We start from the raw sequence: 15,139 nt of genomic DNA, 5'->3' as shown, positions 1-15,139 counted from the left end.
TCTAAAATATTTTTCTTCTAAATGATATAGAAGTCATCGGAGTTACACTTTTCAAACTGGACTGGATTGATGCTGGTGTGATTAATGATGCACACTTTGTTGGCTCAATCACTGAAAACATGTTAATGGAAATGGTTACTGGTGTAACTGGTGTAACTGGTGTAAAGTCCTTATGATGCATGTTAAAGATCAAGAAAACTCTGAGCTAGCTGTGCAGAACCTCATCTTATTCTGAGAGTTTATTTAATTCAATCTTACTTGTGTTAGCTCTTTTTAACCATACACTTTTTCACAAAGCACGTTTACAGAAATACAAAACTTCTGGATATAAGATTAATATTTACTTTATATTCAGTGTGTGTGTGTGTGTGTGTGCGATTATGATTCTTTTTGGGGGGTTAAATAAACCCTAAATAGAAATTAAACACATTCTCTCCACATTCATGAAATTTCATTTTACACTTTTCTCCAATCATAAATAATATTATGTTAATTATTCCTGTATTAATATTACATTTTAGACTGAAAAACAACATGTATAAATTATATTTTTATGGCGTTCTCTTGGTTTAACAATAAAGAAATTATTTACTAAGAAATGTATCTGTAAAAATCATTTATATAGAAACAAATACATTTTTAAATAAAATTACAAGTTTTTAATGTTTAATTATGTGAATGAATGAATATTTAATTTGATGATAAAAATTATTTAGTATTTAAAAAGAAATATAAATATTTATCTTTAACATGTACTTTATTGTCTTAAAAAAATACAATTAAAAACTGTAAATAAAAAAATAGAATGTAAAAGTACCCTAACTTTTAAATCAGCTGAGCAGAGAACTTAAACTCTGGGCAGCAGGGGGCGCTGTTGTGGTTTCAATAGAAATATATTGTTTAATTTACTTCTTGGAGATTAAAGCAGAGCCTTCTATGACACCTTGATGAAACCGTGTGTGTGTGTGTGTGTGTGTGTGTGTCGGTTGCAGCAAATATAGATTATAACTAATTCAGATTAACTGCTATTGGTTGCAGTGGAGTAAAGAGATATGGGAGAGATTAGCCGTACCGTCCGCGCGCCTGTCTCATTCCAATAGCATATTGTGTAGCGCTAGCCTGTTGTGCAACAAGAACAATGAACTGAAGCCTGAGCTGAGACTGAGCCTGATCAGCAGCTTGAGTCTTATTGTATTTAAAATAAGGATGTGTTTCAGTGTACAAGTTACAGCAGTCTGTCAGATCTTTCTAGCATTAATAAACACAAGGATATAAAAGTAAACATTTTTTTTCCTGACCAATCCCACCTTTTGCATCATGATTAATTAGAAGTATCGAGACTCATTTATTATTGGAGCAGAGCTTTACTTGCTGTAAAATGTCAGCCAATCCTAGAGCAGGAGGGCGGGACTTAAATGCAGATTCCCATCAGTAACTGAGAGCTGTAAGACAGTGGTAAGATGTGCTGTAGGTGTGACAGAAGAGTTTAAGGTGGAGGTGGGTCTGCATCAAGGATCGGCTCTAAGCCCCTTTTTGTTTGCTCTGGTGATGGACAGGTTGACAGATGAGGTAAGACAGGAGTCCCCATGGACTATGATGGTTGCAGATGACATTGTGCTTTGTAGCGAGAGCAGGGAACAGGTGGAGGAAAATTTGGAGAGGTGGAGGTATGCTCTGGAAAGCAGAGGAATGAAGGTTAGCCGCAGCAAGACGGAATACATGTGTGTAAATGAGAGGGACCCAGGAGGATCGGTGAGGCTACAGGGAGCAGAGTTAAAGAAGGTGCAGGATTTTAAGTACTTGGGGTCAACGTTCCAGAGCAACGGAGAGTGTGGAAAGGAGGTGAAGAGGCGGGTACAGGCAGGTTGGAATGGGTGGAGAAAAGTGTCAGGTGTGTTGTGCGATAAAAGAGTATCAGCGAGAATAAAAGAAAAGGTGTACAGGACAGTGGTGAGACCAGCAATGCTCTACGGCTTAGAGACAGTGGCACTGAAGAAAAGACAGGAGGCAGAGTTGGAGGTAGCAGAGCTGAAGATGTTGAGGTTCTCTTTGGGAGTGACAAGGATGGATAGGATCAAGAATGAGTTTATCAGAGGGACAACCCACGTTAGATGTTTTGGAGATAAAGTCAGAGAGGCCAGATTGAGGTGGTTTGGACATGTTCAGAGGAGAGATGGTGAATATATCTGTAGAAGGATGCTGAGGTTGGAACTGCCAGGCAGGAGGTCTAGAGGAAGACCAAAGAGGAGATTTATGGATGCAGTGAGAGAGGACATGAAGTTAGTTGGTGTGAGAGAAGAGGATGCAGAGGATAGGGTTAGATGGAGGCAGATGATTCACTGTGGCGACCCCTGAAAGGGAACAGCCGAAAGACAAAGAAGAAGAACTGTGTAGCGGCTCTTTTGAAAGCTGATGATTGAAGAGAATGAAGCTATTTTTTTTTTAACCTGAAAGCTACCAATAGGTGAAGGTGTGTTTCTGGACATTTCTTCTAGTATAGGAATATAATTGATAAAAATATTTGCATATGTACAAAACGGTACACATGTTTTACGCACTAATGCCTTTCAATCACTGGTAACTCTTGACATACCGCCAGCAGTTTGTACCGTGACCTTGAAATCCTTTTTTATTTTGATGCTGACTCATGACGCAGGACTTCACTTACAGTAAAGGGTAGGACTTCCCAGCATGGCATTGCTATTCAACTCCTGGCACTAATGCAACAGGCTGGGAACATCCTATCTAATCTGTAGAATATATCTACAGTGTGTTCCTGGATGAATAAACCTGTTACTGCTTGCTTGTTGCAGTTCCAGTTTTGACCTCTAGGTGCAATAGTAACTCCATGGAGCTCCACATGGTAGTGAGAACACTTTATCTTTATCCAGGTCACATTCCTGATCAGACTTCTTTACACAAGACTGCAATAAGATTTGTGTAACAGTGCTGTAATAAAATTAATGAGTCTGTGATGATGGGTGTAGTAACAGCATCACACACCTACAGTAACCCTGAGTCCCAGTGCAACAGCCAAAAGATTGCATCTTAACACACTTCTTCTTCTGCGTGCTGTCAGGGAATAACACGCTACGGTCCTCGGATGTAATAAGATCAGTGAAGGAAAGAGACTTCTATGAAACGGATAACCTGTAGAAAGGGTTAGGATTAACATCAGTGTAACATGCAAGACGAACTATAACTAGCTGTTTTAATCTTCATTTTATCTGTTTACTCGTCTACACCGTAACATTTTAATTAAAGACAGTAAGGAAAACTAACATGCTAGTGTGGATTAGTGCAGAGATTCGGAATCCAACATTTAAGCAATATCACACTCGAGGTCATGCTGTTGTGCTGAATATCAGTGCTGATATTTAATACAACAGCATGATCTCTCGTGTGTTACTTTTATACACCAGTTCCACAAACAACACTTATTATCAACAGATTATGATTTGTTTCTTTATGTAACCACTTCTTTTGCTCCGCCCACACGTATCCGCCCACACATGGCAGAACTAACTTACCATGACTGGTGGAGCTGGTGATTGACAGTTAGCGAGCGACAGTTAGTTTAACTAACAAGGGCGAAAGTAGTGTTAAACTCCTAGCGGTACTCTCTAGCCAAAAGGTGAGAGGAGAATAAACCATGGAGGTGGTGGACAGTCCTGAGAAACTCCAACTCTGTTAACTTCCAGGTTCTGGGGTCGAATCCCAAATAGTGTTAAATGGAAAGCTAGTGCACTATGTAGGGTGTACAGTCCCTTGTTTCACACATCAAGTGGTGCCCTTGATCAGAGGTTAGAGAGGGATTTTGGATTCAGCCTTTGTTAGACGCTAGTTAGCTTTGTAGCGGTTAATAAAAGAACTCGGGCGGTTCAGAGGCGATTCAGGACGTGTGTTCTTACTGAAAGTGCTTCTGTGACTGGGTGTGAATGTGGGTTTAGTCAGACAGCTGCTCTCTCCTCAGTACTGCGGACCGTACAGACCTACTCTCATTAACCACTGGACAACACCTGGGACACGCCCACTCATACATACAGTTACACGGCACAGTGCCGTTATCTCCTCCCATCCAATAAAAATGTAAATAATCTTAAACCATGGGATTTTTCAAATCTGATTGGTCAGTGTTGATTAATTCTCTATAACAGCAGTAGCACAGATTTATCGTTTCCATAGTAACGGTTCATTCAGAGGGACATGTAGAGCACAGACTCCACTGATAATAAACTGATCAATAAAATCTTGTGTAATCACTGACATCAGTGGAAGGAGTCTCCAGTGTCAGTCCTCTTTATCAGTCAGAGCTGGAGCTGAACATTTTTGAGATGTTTATGATAATTAGCTTAAGCATTATCCACCTTTAATGCATAATTGTTAGTAAAACATTGAAATAGTTTGGGTAAGTATTCCTGTACTGTAATTTTCTTTATTGCTGCTAAAAACACAGAGACCTTTCTCCTACAGTCCTATAAACCAGCAGTCTCTCACTTTCTCTCTCTCTCTCTCACACACACACACACACACACACACACACATGATGTTCTCTTTGACCTCATTAAGCTCTTGATCTTATTCCAGACAGACAGGAACCAGGGTCAAGGTTAAAACGCTCAGAGACACACGTACACTCATTCACAACACACACACACACACACACACACACACACACACACACACACACACACACACACAGCTAGATTTGCACTTTCATAAAATGTCACAATCTAATTTTAAAAGGGTTGCTGAGGTTTGCCTTTTAAAATCTCTTTTGAATAGGATATACGGTAAAGTGCATAAGTATTCACTCCCTTGAACTTTTCTACATTTTGTAATGTTGCAGCCTGGAACTGAAATGGACTTAGCTAGAGGTACAAATCATGAATTTCTACAACAAAATCGCATAAAAGATCTACATAGTTACAAATGAAAAATGTAAAGGTTTTGATTTGATCAGTTTGTTAAAGTCACATGAGTAGAGTTGTCCCCTGTGTTACTGTGCCGGAGAACTGATCTCACATTCTGTTGAAGCTCAGAGCTCATACTGTACCTCCGGCCTCAGGCTATGAAAAACAATCCCTCTAAATGAAATTCCAGTTTAGAAAGTTATAAAGCTCTCCTTAACCCCGACCCCAGCCCTGCCTTTGAGTCGGAGTTTCCTCTCACAAGGCCAACTGACGAGTGGTTATTGATGGAGAATCTTTAAGACCAAAACCAGGAGTAAGCATTCCAGCAAGGTCAGTCCAAGGTCAGACTACATCATTTGACCACAGGTGGTCCATCAGGGGTCAATGCCTCCAAGTACTCAACTGTCCCAAACATCTCACTGCCACGTGTGAGCTACATTCACCAAACACATACTTATTTTTTGGTGAGCGTCTCAGTTTGTAACTAAAGAACGTGAACATGTGCGTCTTTAACATGCAGCAATAAACGTGAGCAGCAAAGTCTTCATTGGACAGCTCCCTGACGCCCGCGCGTCACAGATAATATCCTGAAAAAAAGGTTCTTAGTGATACTGTAGCGTACTGATTCATTTCTACTTGTCCAAAATGACCCTAGTGGGCGGGGCTTTACATTTAACTTTGATGAGGTTTCTCTGGTGGTTCCATGTTTGTAAATGATGTGTTATGGTGACTTTAACAGCGTCAGTTTATTCATTAGCAATTGACAGCTAATGTAATTTGACCTAGCTGGCTGGCTGCTGCTCTGAGGTTGAAGTTGAAATAGAGCATATAACCAACCGCATGAGCTGAATGAAACCAATGATAGAACAGAACATGTTGTTCATGTGACATCAGGATGCACCGTGTACTTTTATTGCTTTCAGAAAAAAACGAAGGAGGTCAGTGAGAGGGAGGCTGCTCTGTTTCAGGAAGAAGGTCAATGTTAACACATTTCCCATGGGTGTGTGTGTGTGTGTGTGTGTGTGTGTGTGTGTGGGAGGGGTTTCGCAGGTTGGGGCGTCTGCTGAACATCACTTCAGTCAAACCCATCAGAGACGGAGCGAAGGACACGAGAAGCTTCTCAGTTTTCAGGGTTTTATTTATTTATTTACCTTTATTGTGTGCAGGTCAGGTAGGCAGGGGACAGATGGACACACGCTGCTGAAAAATAAGACATTGGACACATGAACTTAAATAAGTGAATTTTTTAGGCTAAATCTAAATCAGTTACAAATTCAGGTTTGTGAATGATGAGCATTAACGAGTTGATTTCAATGTGTGTGTGTGTGTGTGTGTGTGTGTGAACTGAACTTTGAGCTCCTGTGAAGTGTGAACTTTACACAACCCTGATCTTAAACACCTCACCGCTCTAAGAAACAAATAGAAATCTGTTTATTTATTATTATCATCATCATCATCATCATCATCATCATCATTATTATTATTATTATTATTTTACCTGAGTATTAGTTGAGTACTAATGAGAGAAATGGAAACGTGTGTGTGTGTGTGTGAGAGAGAGGGAGAATGTAGTTCTTAAAATTAGCAGGTCTCTCTCACACACACACACACACACACACACACAGATGGGAGGGACGATGGAGAGAGAGAATGTAGTCCTTTAGATCTCTCTCTCTCTCTCTCTCTCTCTCCATCGTCCCTCCCGGCTGTAGGTGATCACGTGACTCCGCCCTACCTGTATTTAACGGGTCGCGCGTGCGGGAGGATTCGGGTCGGTCGCTCGCGCATTGGCGGAACGGGAGCATGCACGTGACACTAAGGTGCGTCTGAATAATAATAATAATAATAACACGAGGTTTATTACTAATGTTAAACATATTGCTCTGTTTTTCAGTTTTTTGCTCTTTTATCTTTATAATGTTTCTACACGCTGTGGAATATTTATTTTATATAGAAACTAGATCTCACACACACACACACACACACACACACACACAGCATTATAGATATACAGTATACAGGTGAATCTCAATAAATTGGAATATCATTAAAAGTTGATTTATATCAGTAATTTAATTGAAAAAGTGAAACTCTTATAGATGTATTATATAATAAATAGTAGTGTAATAGTGTTATGGTGGGTTTTTTTTTTTTCATTTTGATGATTACGGCTTAAAGCTAATAAAAACCCAAAATTCTGGAAATTTAGAGAATTCGAATATTACTAAATACCAAGATCTTATAGACAGAACTGTTGGACTATTGGACAGTATGAAGACGTTCAGCCCTCAGGACTTGTACAGAGTCTCGGGTCTCTGAATAAATTCCCGCGGCAGTGGGCGTGGCATGGAGGCGATCCGTCTGTGGCACTGCTGAGGTCTTACTGTATGGGAGCCCAGGTTGCTCTGAAAGCGGCCTTCAGCTTTTCCGCGTTGTTGAGGCTGGCGTCTCGCATCCTCCTCTTCCTCCTCCACTGGGTTTAGGTCCGGCGAGTTTCCCGGCTAATCAAGCACAGGGACACCGAGGGTCCTTAAACCAGGCATTAGTACTTTTGGCAGTGTGGGCAGGTGCCAAGTTCTACTGGAAAATGAAATCAGCATCTCCGTAAAGTTGGTCAGCAGAGAGAAGCGAGTGCTCTAAAGCGTCCTGGTAGACAGATGTGCAGTGGACACCAGCAGAGGACACGGCTCCCCAAACAATCACTGTGCAAACTTTACACTGGACCTCAAGCAACATGGATTCTGTGCCTTTCCTCTCTTCCTCTCCTCCTCCAGACTCTGGGACCTTCATTTTCAAATGAAATAAAATAAAATCTAAATTTACTTTCATCTGAAATTAGGACTTTGGCCCACAGTGTGACAGTTGTAGCTCATGTACTGGATACGTTTATGTGTGGTGGCTCTTGAAGCACTGACTCCAGCTGCAGTCCACTCCCTGATGAATCTCCCAAAAATTCTTGAATGGGCTTCACAATCGTCCTACAGCTGCGGTTATTCCTGTTGCTTCTGCATTTCTTTCCTACCACATCTTTCCCTTCCATTCAGCTTTCTATTAATATTCCTGGATACAGCACTCCGTAAACAGCCAGCCCACTGAACCAGACTGAAAGACCATTTAAAGTCTCAGGAAACTTCTGCAGCTGTTTTGAGTTAATTAGATGATTAGAGTGTGACACCATGAGTCTGCAGTATTGAACTTTTTCACAATATTAAGATTATGTGTTGAGCTGAATTGTGGGTTTTCATTAGCTGTAAGCCATAATCATCAAAATAAATAAAAAAATAAACACCTGAAATATATCAGACTGTGTGTAATAAATCTATATTATATATGAGTTTCACTATTTGAACTGAATTACTGAACTTTTTGATGATATTCTAATTTTATGAGATGCGCCTATATATGCAGCATTATTTGTGTAAAAAATGCTGTGTGTGTGTAAATATAAGTATATACAACACATGCATGCCCTGTGTACTGTACTGACTCTGTACTGGTGTTTAATCAGACTGATGTCAGATCAGCTGTAACTCCAGCGGGTACCTGTCCCAGGTCAGCGCGCTGCTTCCAGAGCATGAGGACATGAAAACGCCGCCAGTGATGCGCACACGCTCCACCGCACTGCTGCTGATAACCCAGCTGTTGATACAGACTGCAGGACTGGCGCTCGCAGCATCACACAACAGGTGAGAGAGTGCGTTAATCACACTCTGAGGTACACTGAGGTACCAAACACGGGGAGAACATGCAAAGTCCACGCACACGAACCAGGGCGGGACTCAGCAGGTGACAGTGCTGACCAGGAAGCCACGATGTCATCGCCGCTTGTGTAGCATGCTACAAAATGTCACGGCTAATTAGAATAACATTAGACTAAGTTTAATATTATAAGGCTACAGAGTCAGGGGGCACGATGCCTTGCCAGTGGTTAGCTCCGTCACCTCACACCTTCAGGTTAGGGGGTTTGAATCTACACCCTGTAGGAGGCCACTGGTTTCTCCCAAAGCACAGAGGCATGCACAGTAGGTTGACTGGCCTTTCCAAAGTACTGTACATGGAGAGAGTGTGTGTGCTTTGTGCCCTGCAACAGGTTGAAAAAGTGAAATCATCGTCAAGTGTAGGCGAACAGTCGAGAGATTCATGCACAAAAGAACAGGTTTAGGTTTTAGTCCAGTTCTTTTTTTTAAATGTTAAAAACAAGGCAGGTGAATCAGTTGTGTTTATGCAGTATTTACCAAAATAAATCTCAGCTCTATGTGTGTGTGTGTGTGTGTGTGTGTGTGTGAAAAGGTTGTTCTGACCACTGTGATTTATAACATTAATGTGGGATGTGATTAAATTGCTTTGTACCTCTCTGCTTTATTAAACTTATTTGTAAAAGCTGGCGACTCTGAGCGCTGAGAGCCTCCTACTGCGCTCTAATGTGGGAACTCTTCTGTAAAACTCTCCATCCTCGTCTCCTCTCCAATGGGCACGGGAACATCAGTCTCCTTCAGCATTCCTCTCTCTCTCTCTCTCTCTCTCGGCCATCCTGTCCTCCTGCAGCTCCGTCTGTGTGAAACACTCAGAGAGTTTATCGTGGTAGCAGCTGCTTCATGCTGTGTTGTGTAACTAATGGCACAGTTTCACTATCTACACTTTGATGATCCTTATCTAACTATTGCAGTTGCAGATTTCAGCAGAGTTGCACAATAAACATGCTGTTCATCAGTTTGATGCAGGTGTGATTGTGTCCCGTCTTTCTACGGTGCTCATTTCTCAACATTACATTATATGGGAAAATAATTCTTAAAAAGTTTCATTCTCCAAACATAGAACTGTGACATAAATCAGGAGTTACAGATGTGCATTAACATAAAGACAAGAATCAAAACCTACAAAAAAACAGCAAAACAACAACAACAACAACAACAAAAGATAACTACAAAATACAAAAAAGTACCAACATGAGAAACTCAGCAAGTCAAAAACTACAGTATCTAGAAAACATAAGAAAAATGTAACAGCAGGGAACGAGAAGCTAGTAAAGCGATGTCTGACGTAGCGAAGGAAGAAAAACCTAATAAAAGATTAAAATCCATATAAAGCAACCTGAAGAGAGCTAGTTAGGAAAATAAACACCTTTTCCATATAATAAAGAAGATCTTCACAATCATAAGCAACCAAAAGAAAAATAAAAGAAGTTAAAGAATAAAAAAGGCAAGTTAAAGAATCAGAGGAGGCTAGTAAGCCTAAGGGAATGTGACGAGCCGTTAGCTCGGTCTTGTTGTTCTATTGATTGCGGACGTTCTATCAGGGGTTTGTTCAGGATCTCTCACACATCTACAAATCTCCTAACCACGGCTCTGGTCACTCAGTGAGAGTATGAGCTCTAATCCCAAAGCCGTCAACTTATTCTTACACAGCGACTGAAAGTTTCTGGTAAAATATAAATATAATCTATAAAATAACGTTTTTACCAAAAAGACTTAAATGACCTGAATTTGTAAATAAAACCACAAGTAATTCTGCCCTGTTCACAGTTTACGGCGCATAAACCTTGTGTAATCTCACACGCGCGCGCTAATGAGGGTCAATCCAGGTCAGATTAAATGATAAATCCAATCTTAAGCTCGTGTCGTAATCCATGTAAATGCTGACACAAACCAGTTACACCCTGCACCTGTGCTGCTATTACAAACTTGAATTGTTATAAAGGAGCTTAATGTAATGTTTAGTTTAAAGGAGCTTTATGTATCTTTTTAAAAAGCTGAACTAAACTTAATGTAATGTTTATTGCTGAAGTGAATTACTATGTAAACATTTTGTTGTTTAGCATTTTCTCTTTTCTCACTCCCATTACGTCTAGTCTACTAGTGGTGGGGTTAATTTCAGGGCCAGAAACTCTGGAGAAACCGGTGAAATCTACAGCACAGCAAACCACTGCATTATAATTTGTTTTTTTTTCTTCTTCTCCTTCTAAGCATTTTTACTTGTGAGAAATGTGAAAATATTGTGTGTTCCTTTTCTCTTCTTTCTCAGGTTGATTTTTCCAAGAAAGGTCCGGAACTTTGCGGCGGGAGACGGTGTCTCCATGGAAACCACTATCAGGCCCCCAGCTGGTGTGAAGGACACGGTGCGAGAGCGTCCTTTAATCTGGAGAGATCTCGAGCATAAAGAACCCCTGCTGAATAATTCTCACACACATCTCAGTCAAACCCTGGTCCCTGGGAGACGGAAACGGGGGCGTCGCCATGCGCTCCTTGGTTCGCGTGGTCACGTGCACGGCCAGCTGATGCGAGTGGGCTGCGTATTAGGGACCTGTCAGGTCCATAACCTGGGTTATCGTCTCTACCAGCTGATTGGCCAGAGAAAAAAACAACATTCTTCTCCGGTCAATCCCAAAAGTCCTCACAGTTACGGGTGAGACTCAACCCATAAAACTATTAAAGCTTCTCCGTTGGACAGTGTCAGTCTGTCTATGTTCTCATAAACTAGCCATGTCTCATTTCCATCACATTAAAGTAGGGGAAGCTTGCTGGAGACTAATATATATATTTATTTTTTATTTTTTATTTGTCTCTCTTTGCCTCACAGGACGAACTAATAAATGTACAATATGGTGAGTTTGTTACAAAATAAATGAGAGGGTGCCAATACTTTAATGTTACTGAAAGCTTGTCATGGCCTAAGGCAGTAAATCAGCCAGAAACCAGGATGCTACCAGCACTGTGCCTCACATGTGGAAGCAAAGTTACTGCGGTGATAATCGTTTAGTCACTTCATCAATACATTTGTATATCTACTGGGATGTTCCACAAAGATGGCGCGATGTTCTAGGGATGTGATACCTGTAATACATCATACGCCAATACACACACACACATATGGCCTTGTCCACTCTGTGAAGCATGGTGGCGTGAGCATCATGGCTTTGTGCTAAAATCTCAGAAACCTTTTTTATTTCTGTCTCATAGAGTGAACCACTAGATATGTTTGGGGAGATTGTTACAAGGGTGTTTGTTATTTTGTTTTTGAATTTGTTATTTTGTTTTCAGTTTTGTTATTTTGTTTTTGAATTTATTTAGTTTTTGGGTTTATTTTGTTATTTTGTTTTTGAATTTGTTATTTTGTTTTCAGTTTTGTTATTTTGTTTTTGAATTTATTTAGTTTTTGGGTTTATTTTGTTATTTTGTTTTTGAATTTGTTATTTTGTTTTCAGTTTTGTTATTTTGTTTTTGAATTTATTTAGTTTTTGGGTTTATTTTGTTATTTTGTTTTTGTTATTTTGTTTTCGGTTTTGTTATTTTGTTTTTGAATTTATTTAGTTTTTGGGTTTATTTAGTTATTTTGTTTTTGAATTTGTTATTTTGTTTTCAGTTTTGTTATTTTGTTTTTGAATTTATTTAGTTTTTGGGTTTATTTAGTTATTTTGTTTTTGAATTTGTTATTTTGTTTTCAGTTTTGTTATTTTGTTTTTGAATTTATTTAGTTTTTGGGTTTATTTAGTTATTTTGTTTTTGAATTTGTTATTTTGTTTTCAGTTTTGTTATTTTGTTTTTGAATTTATTTAGTTTTTGGGTTTATTTTGTTATTTTGTTTTTGTTATTTTGTTTTCGGTTTTGTTATTTTGTTTTTGAATTTATTTAGTTTTTGGGTTTATTTTGTTATTTTGTTTTTGAATTTGTTATTTTGTTTTCAGTTTTGTTATTTTGTTTTTGAATTTATTTAGTTTTTGGGTTTATTTTGTTTTTGAATTTATTTAGTTTTTGGGTTTATTTTGTTATTTTGTTTTTGTTATTTTGTTTTCAGTTTTGTTATGTTGTTTTTGAATTTATTTAGTTTTGGGGTTTATTTTGTTATTTTGTTTTTGTTATTTTGTTTTCAGTTTTGTTATTTTGTTTTTGAATTTATTTAGTTTTTGGGTTTATTTTGTTATTTTGTTTTTGAATTTGTTATTTTGTTTTCAGTTTATTTATTTTGTTTTCAGTTTATTTATTTTGTTTTACACCTCTTGGCAATCGTAACACACACACACACACACACACACACTCCCCCCCATGGAAGCCAAATCAGAATTCCCAACAAAAGCACTTTACAAACACAGACGGTTTACAGCGATGTATTGAGGAGGTTTTTGTATAATTTATCTTAAAATATGAATATGGTGTAAAATGTCTCTCTTGTCCGTGTGTGTGTGTTAGTCAGTTACAGTGTGTTTAGACTTTTGTTAACTTGTGTATTTTATTTAATAAACATTATATGCCTTTTTTTTTAACAGCACACAGGTTTTTTATTGTTTGTCTGCTGAGTCACCTGCCCTAAAACCAACCGCCACTTCCCCATCTGAGAAGTGTGTGTGTGTAAATGTCATCATGAAATGGTCATGACCACCTTGATGTACAGCAGTCTGGATTTTATCTCCAATAAACTGATAAATCCACCGTCCTGGAGGACACGGGACACAATAAACAATCAGGTCCTCTGCCTCGTTCACCTGCTGCTAAAATTGTTAATAAGGTTTCTGTAGGATGAAATCAGTGGAAGGAGTCTCCTTAGTGTCAGCACAGACGTTAAGCTCTAACTGTGAGCTCTCACACGTCTTCAGGACAGAGGAGTTTATGCTGCTTCGTAGTTTCTTGGTAAGAGAATGAGTGTTTAAAGCTCTAACGCATAAAAACACATGAACGTTTTTCAGCTGCTGTGGTGTAAGAGGAATAAAACACTCGAGGATGTGCTGTTACAGGAAAACAATCAGCCTTAGTGCAATAAGAGATACCTTTATTCGTCCCAGAGTGGGGACATGGTGACGGAGCAGTGTATAAACACAAAAGGAAAAAGAAACACAATACAATAGTTTCACTCAAACTAATTACACAAAAGTAATATTGCACAGTTTAAAATGTTATTGTTCACACATTTAGGATATTGTAACTACTGTTAACTATGTTTTTAAATTTACATATAAATAACAGAGAAGTGAGTCTGCTTCATCACCTTCAGACTGAGATTGTGAAGCTACATCAAAATTATAGCTAATGTTATTTAAATTATCTTTTCATGTTTAATGTTATATTGGGTTTTATAGCGTTTAAACTCTAATTTAGTTTTTTGTATTTTCCTGATTATTTACAAGAAGATCTGATTGTTGTGACAAGCTGTGATTTTCTGCTCGTATTAACTTCAAATGAGAGAAAACATGAATCCGCTGAGGGACAACTGTATAACAACAGGAAGTGACAAGTTCTCCAGAACATATTGATAATTTTTAAAACAAAAAAAATTATTTAGATTTTTTTTATTTAACTGCTCATTTGGGATTGAATGATCAGGGTTAAAAAAAGCCATGATGCTACCACCACCAGCTTCATCACTTCAGGTCACCCCCATGGTGATGGAGTACAGAAGCACAAACACCAAACCTGTGCCACTGTCCAAATACTTATGCACCTGACTGTATATCACATGGTTAATAATTTTATGATCAGCACACACACACACACACACACTAAAATAAACAGTTTATTCAATTGGTTTATTATACCAGAAGGCTTTATGGACTGGAACTGACAGTAAGGGCAGCCTAGGGTGTAACTCCAGTGTTGTTGCCCTCTGTAGTGAGGGTGGTGAGGGTGAGGGTGGTGGTGCAGGTTAGAATGACTTAAGTTCACACCCGTGTTTCCTAACCTTGACCTCGAATAACCTCACACCGCACACTTTACTGGTTCCCTCAATAAACACGTTGTCATGTTCTGTTAATTAACAAACCCAAACCCACTGAGGTTAAACCAGTGTGTGTGTGTTTGTGTGCGTGTGTATGTGTGTGTGTGTGTGTGTGTGTGTGTGTGTTGCTCTGTCACTTATTACCAGGAAGCACACCAGAAGTAAAACATGTGTAGGTATAAAACATCGTGCACACAGACGTACACGTGGGTTTCTATAAATGGACTTCATTAGTCACTTCACTCTGTTATGTGTTTAATTATTCATCTGTATTTGTTTACTTACAGTACTGTTTGTTTGTTGGTGGCGTAGTGATGAGCACTGTGACCTCACACCTTGAGTGTGTATTGTGTGGGCTCCAGGCCCCTTGTGTTATAGACGATGTGTGTGTGAGAGCAAATAAAGAAACTTGTCCCTGAATGGACTTAATTGCTTGATATTGAATAAATTAAAAAAACAGAAAGGTCCAAAATAAATAAGTTAAGATAGATAGATAGATAGATAGATAGATAGATAGATAGATA

At 38.9% G+C, this 15,139-nt stretch overlaps 1 protein-coding gene across 1 annotated transcript; it reads left to right on the top strand.

The window, feature by feature from the left end:
* The first annotated feature begins 8,485 nt into the window (after window positions 1-8,485).
* Window positions 8,486-11,410, top strand: adm2b (adrenomedullin 2b). Its single transcript, XM_053501166.1, has 2 exons — window positions 8,486-8,599; window positions 10,935-11,410. The coding sequence occupies exons 1-2, from the start codon at window positions 8,496-8,498 to the stop codon at window positions 11,317-11,319; spliced, it is 489 nt and encodes a 162-aa protein (XP_053357141.1). The 5' UTR covers window positions 8,486-8,495; the 3' UTR covers window positions 11,320-11,410.
* Window positions 11,411-15,139: the final 3,729 nt, after the last annotated feature.

Source organism: Clarias gariepinus, chromosome 7 (assembly GCF_024256425.1).
Source record: "Clarias gariepinus isolate MV-2021 ecotype Netherlands chromosome 7, CGAR_prim_01v2, whole genome shotgun sequence".
Lineage (NCBI taxonomy): Eukaryota > Metazoa > Chordata > Actinopteri > Siluriformes > Clariidae > Clarias > Clarias gariepinus.
Note: the sequence above shows the minus strand (reverse complement) of the source record. Positions and strands in the feature narration are given on the sequence as shown.

What these genes read in the sequence shown, in the direction of transcription:
- adm2b (XM_053501166.1), top strand. Translation starts at nt 8,496, where the DNA reads ATGAAAACGCCGCCAGTGATGCGCACACGCTCCACCGCACTGCTGCTG. An exon ending in CTCGCAGCATCACACAACAG is followed by an intron (nt 8,600 to 10,934) that starts GTGAGAGAGTGC and finishes CTTCTTTCTCAG; the next exon opens with GTTGATTTTTCCAAGAAAGG.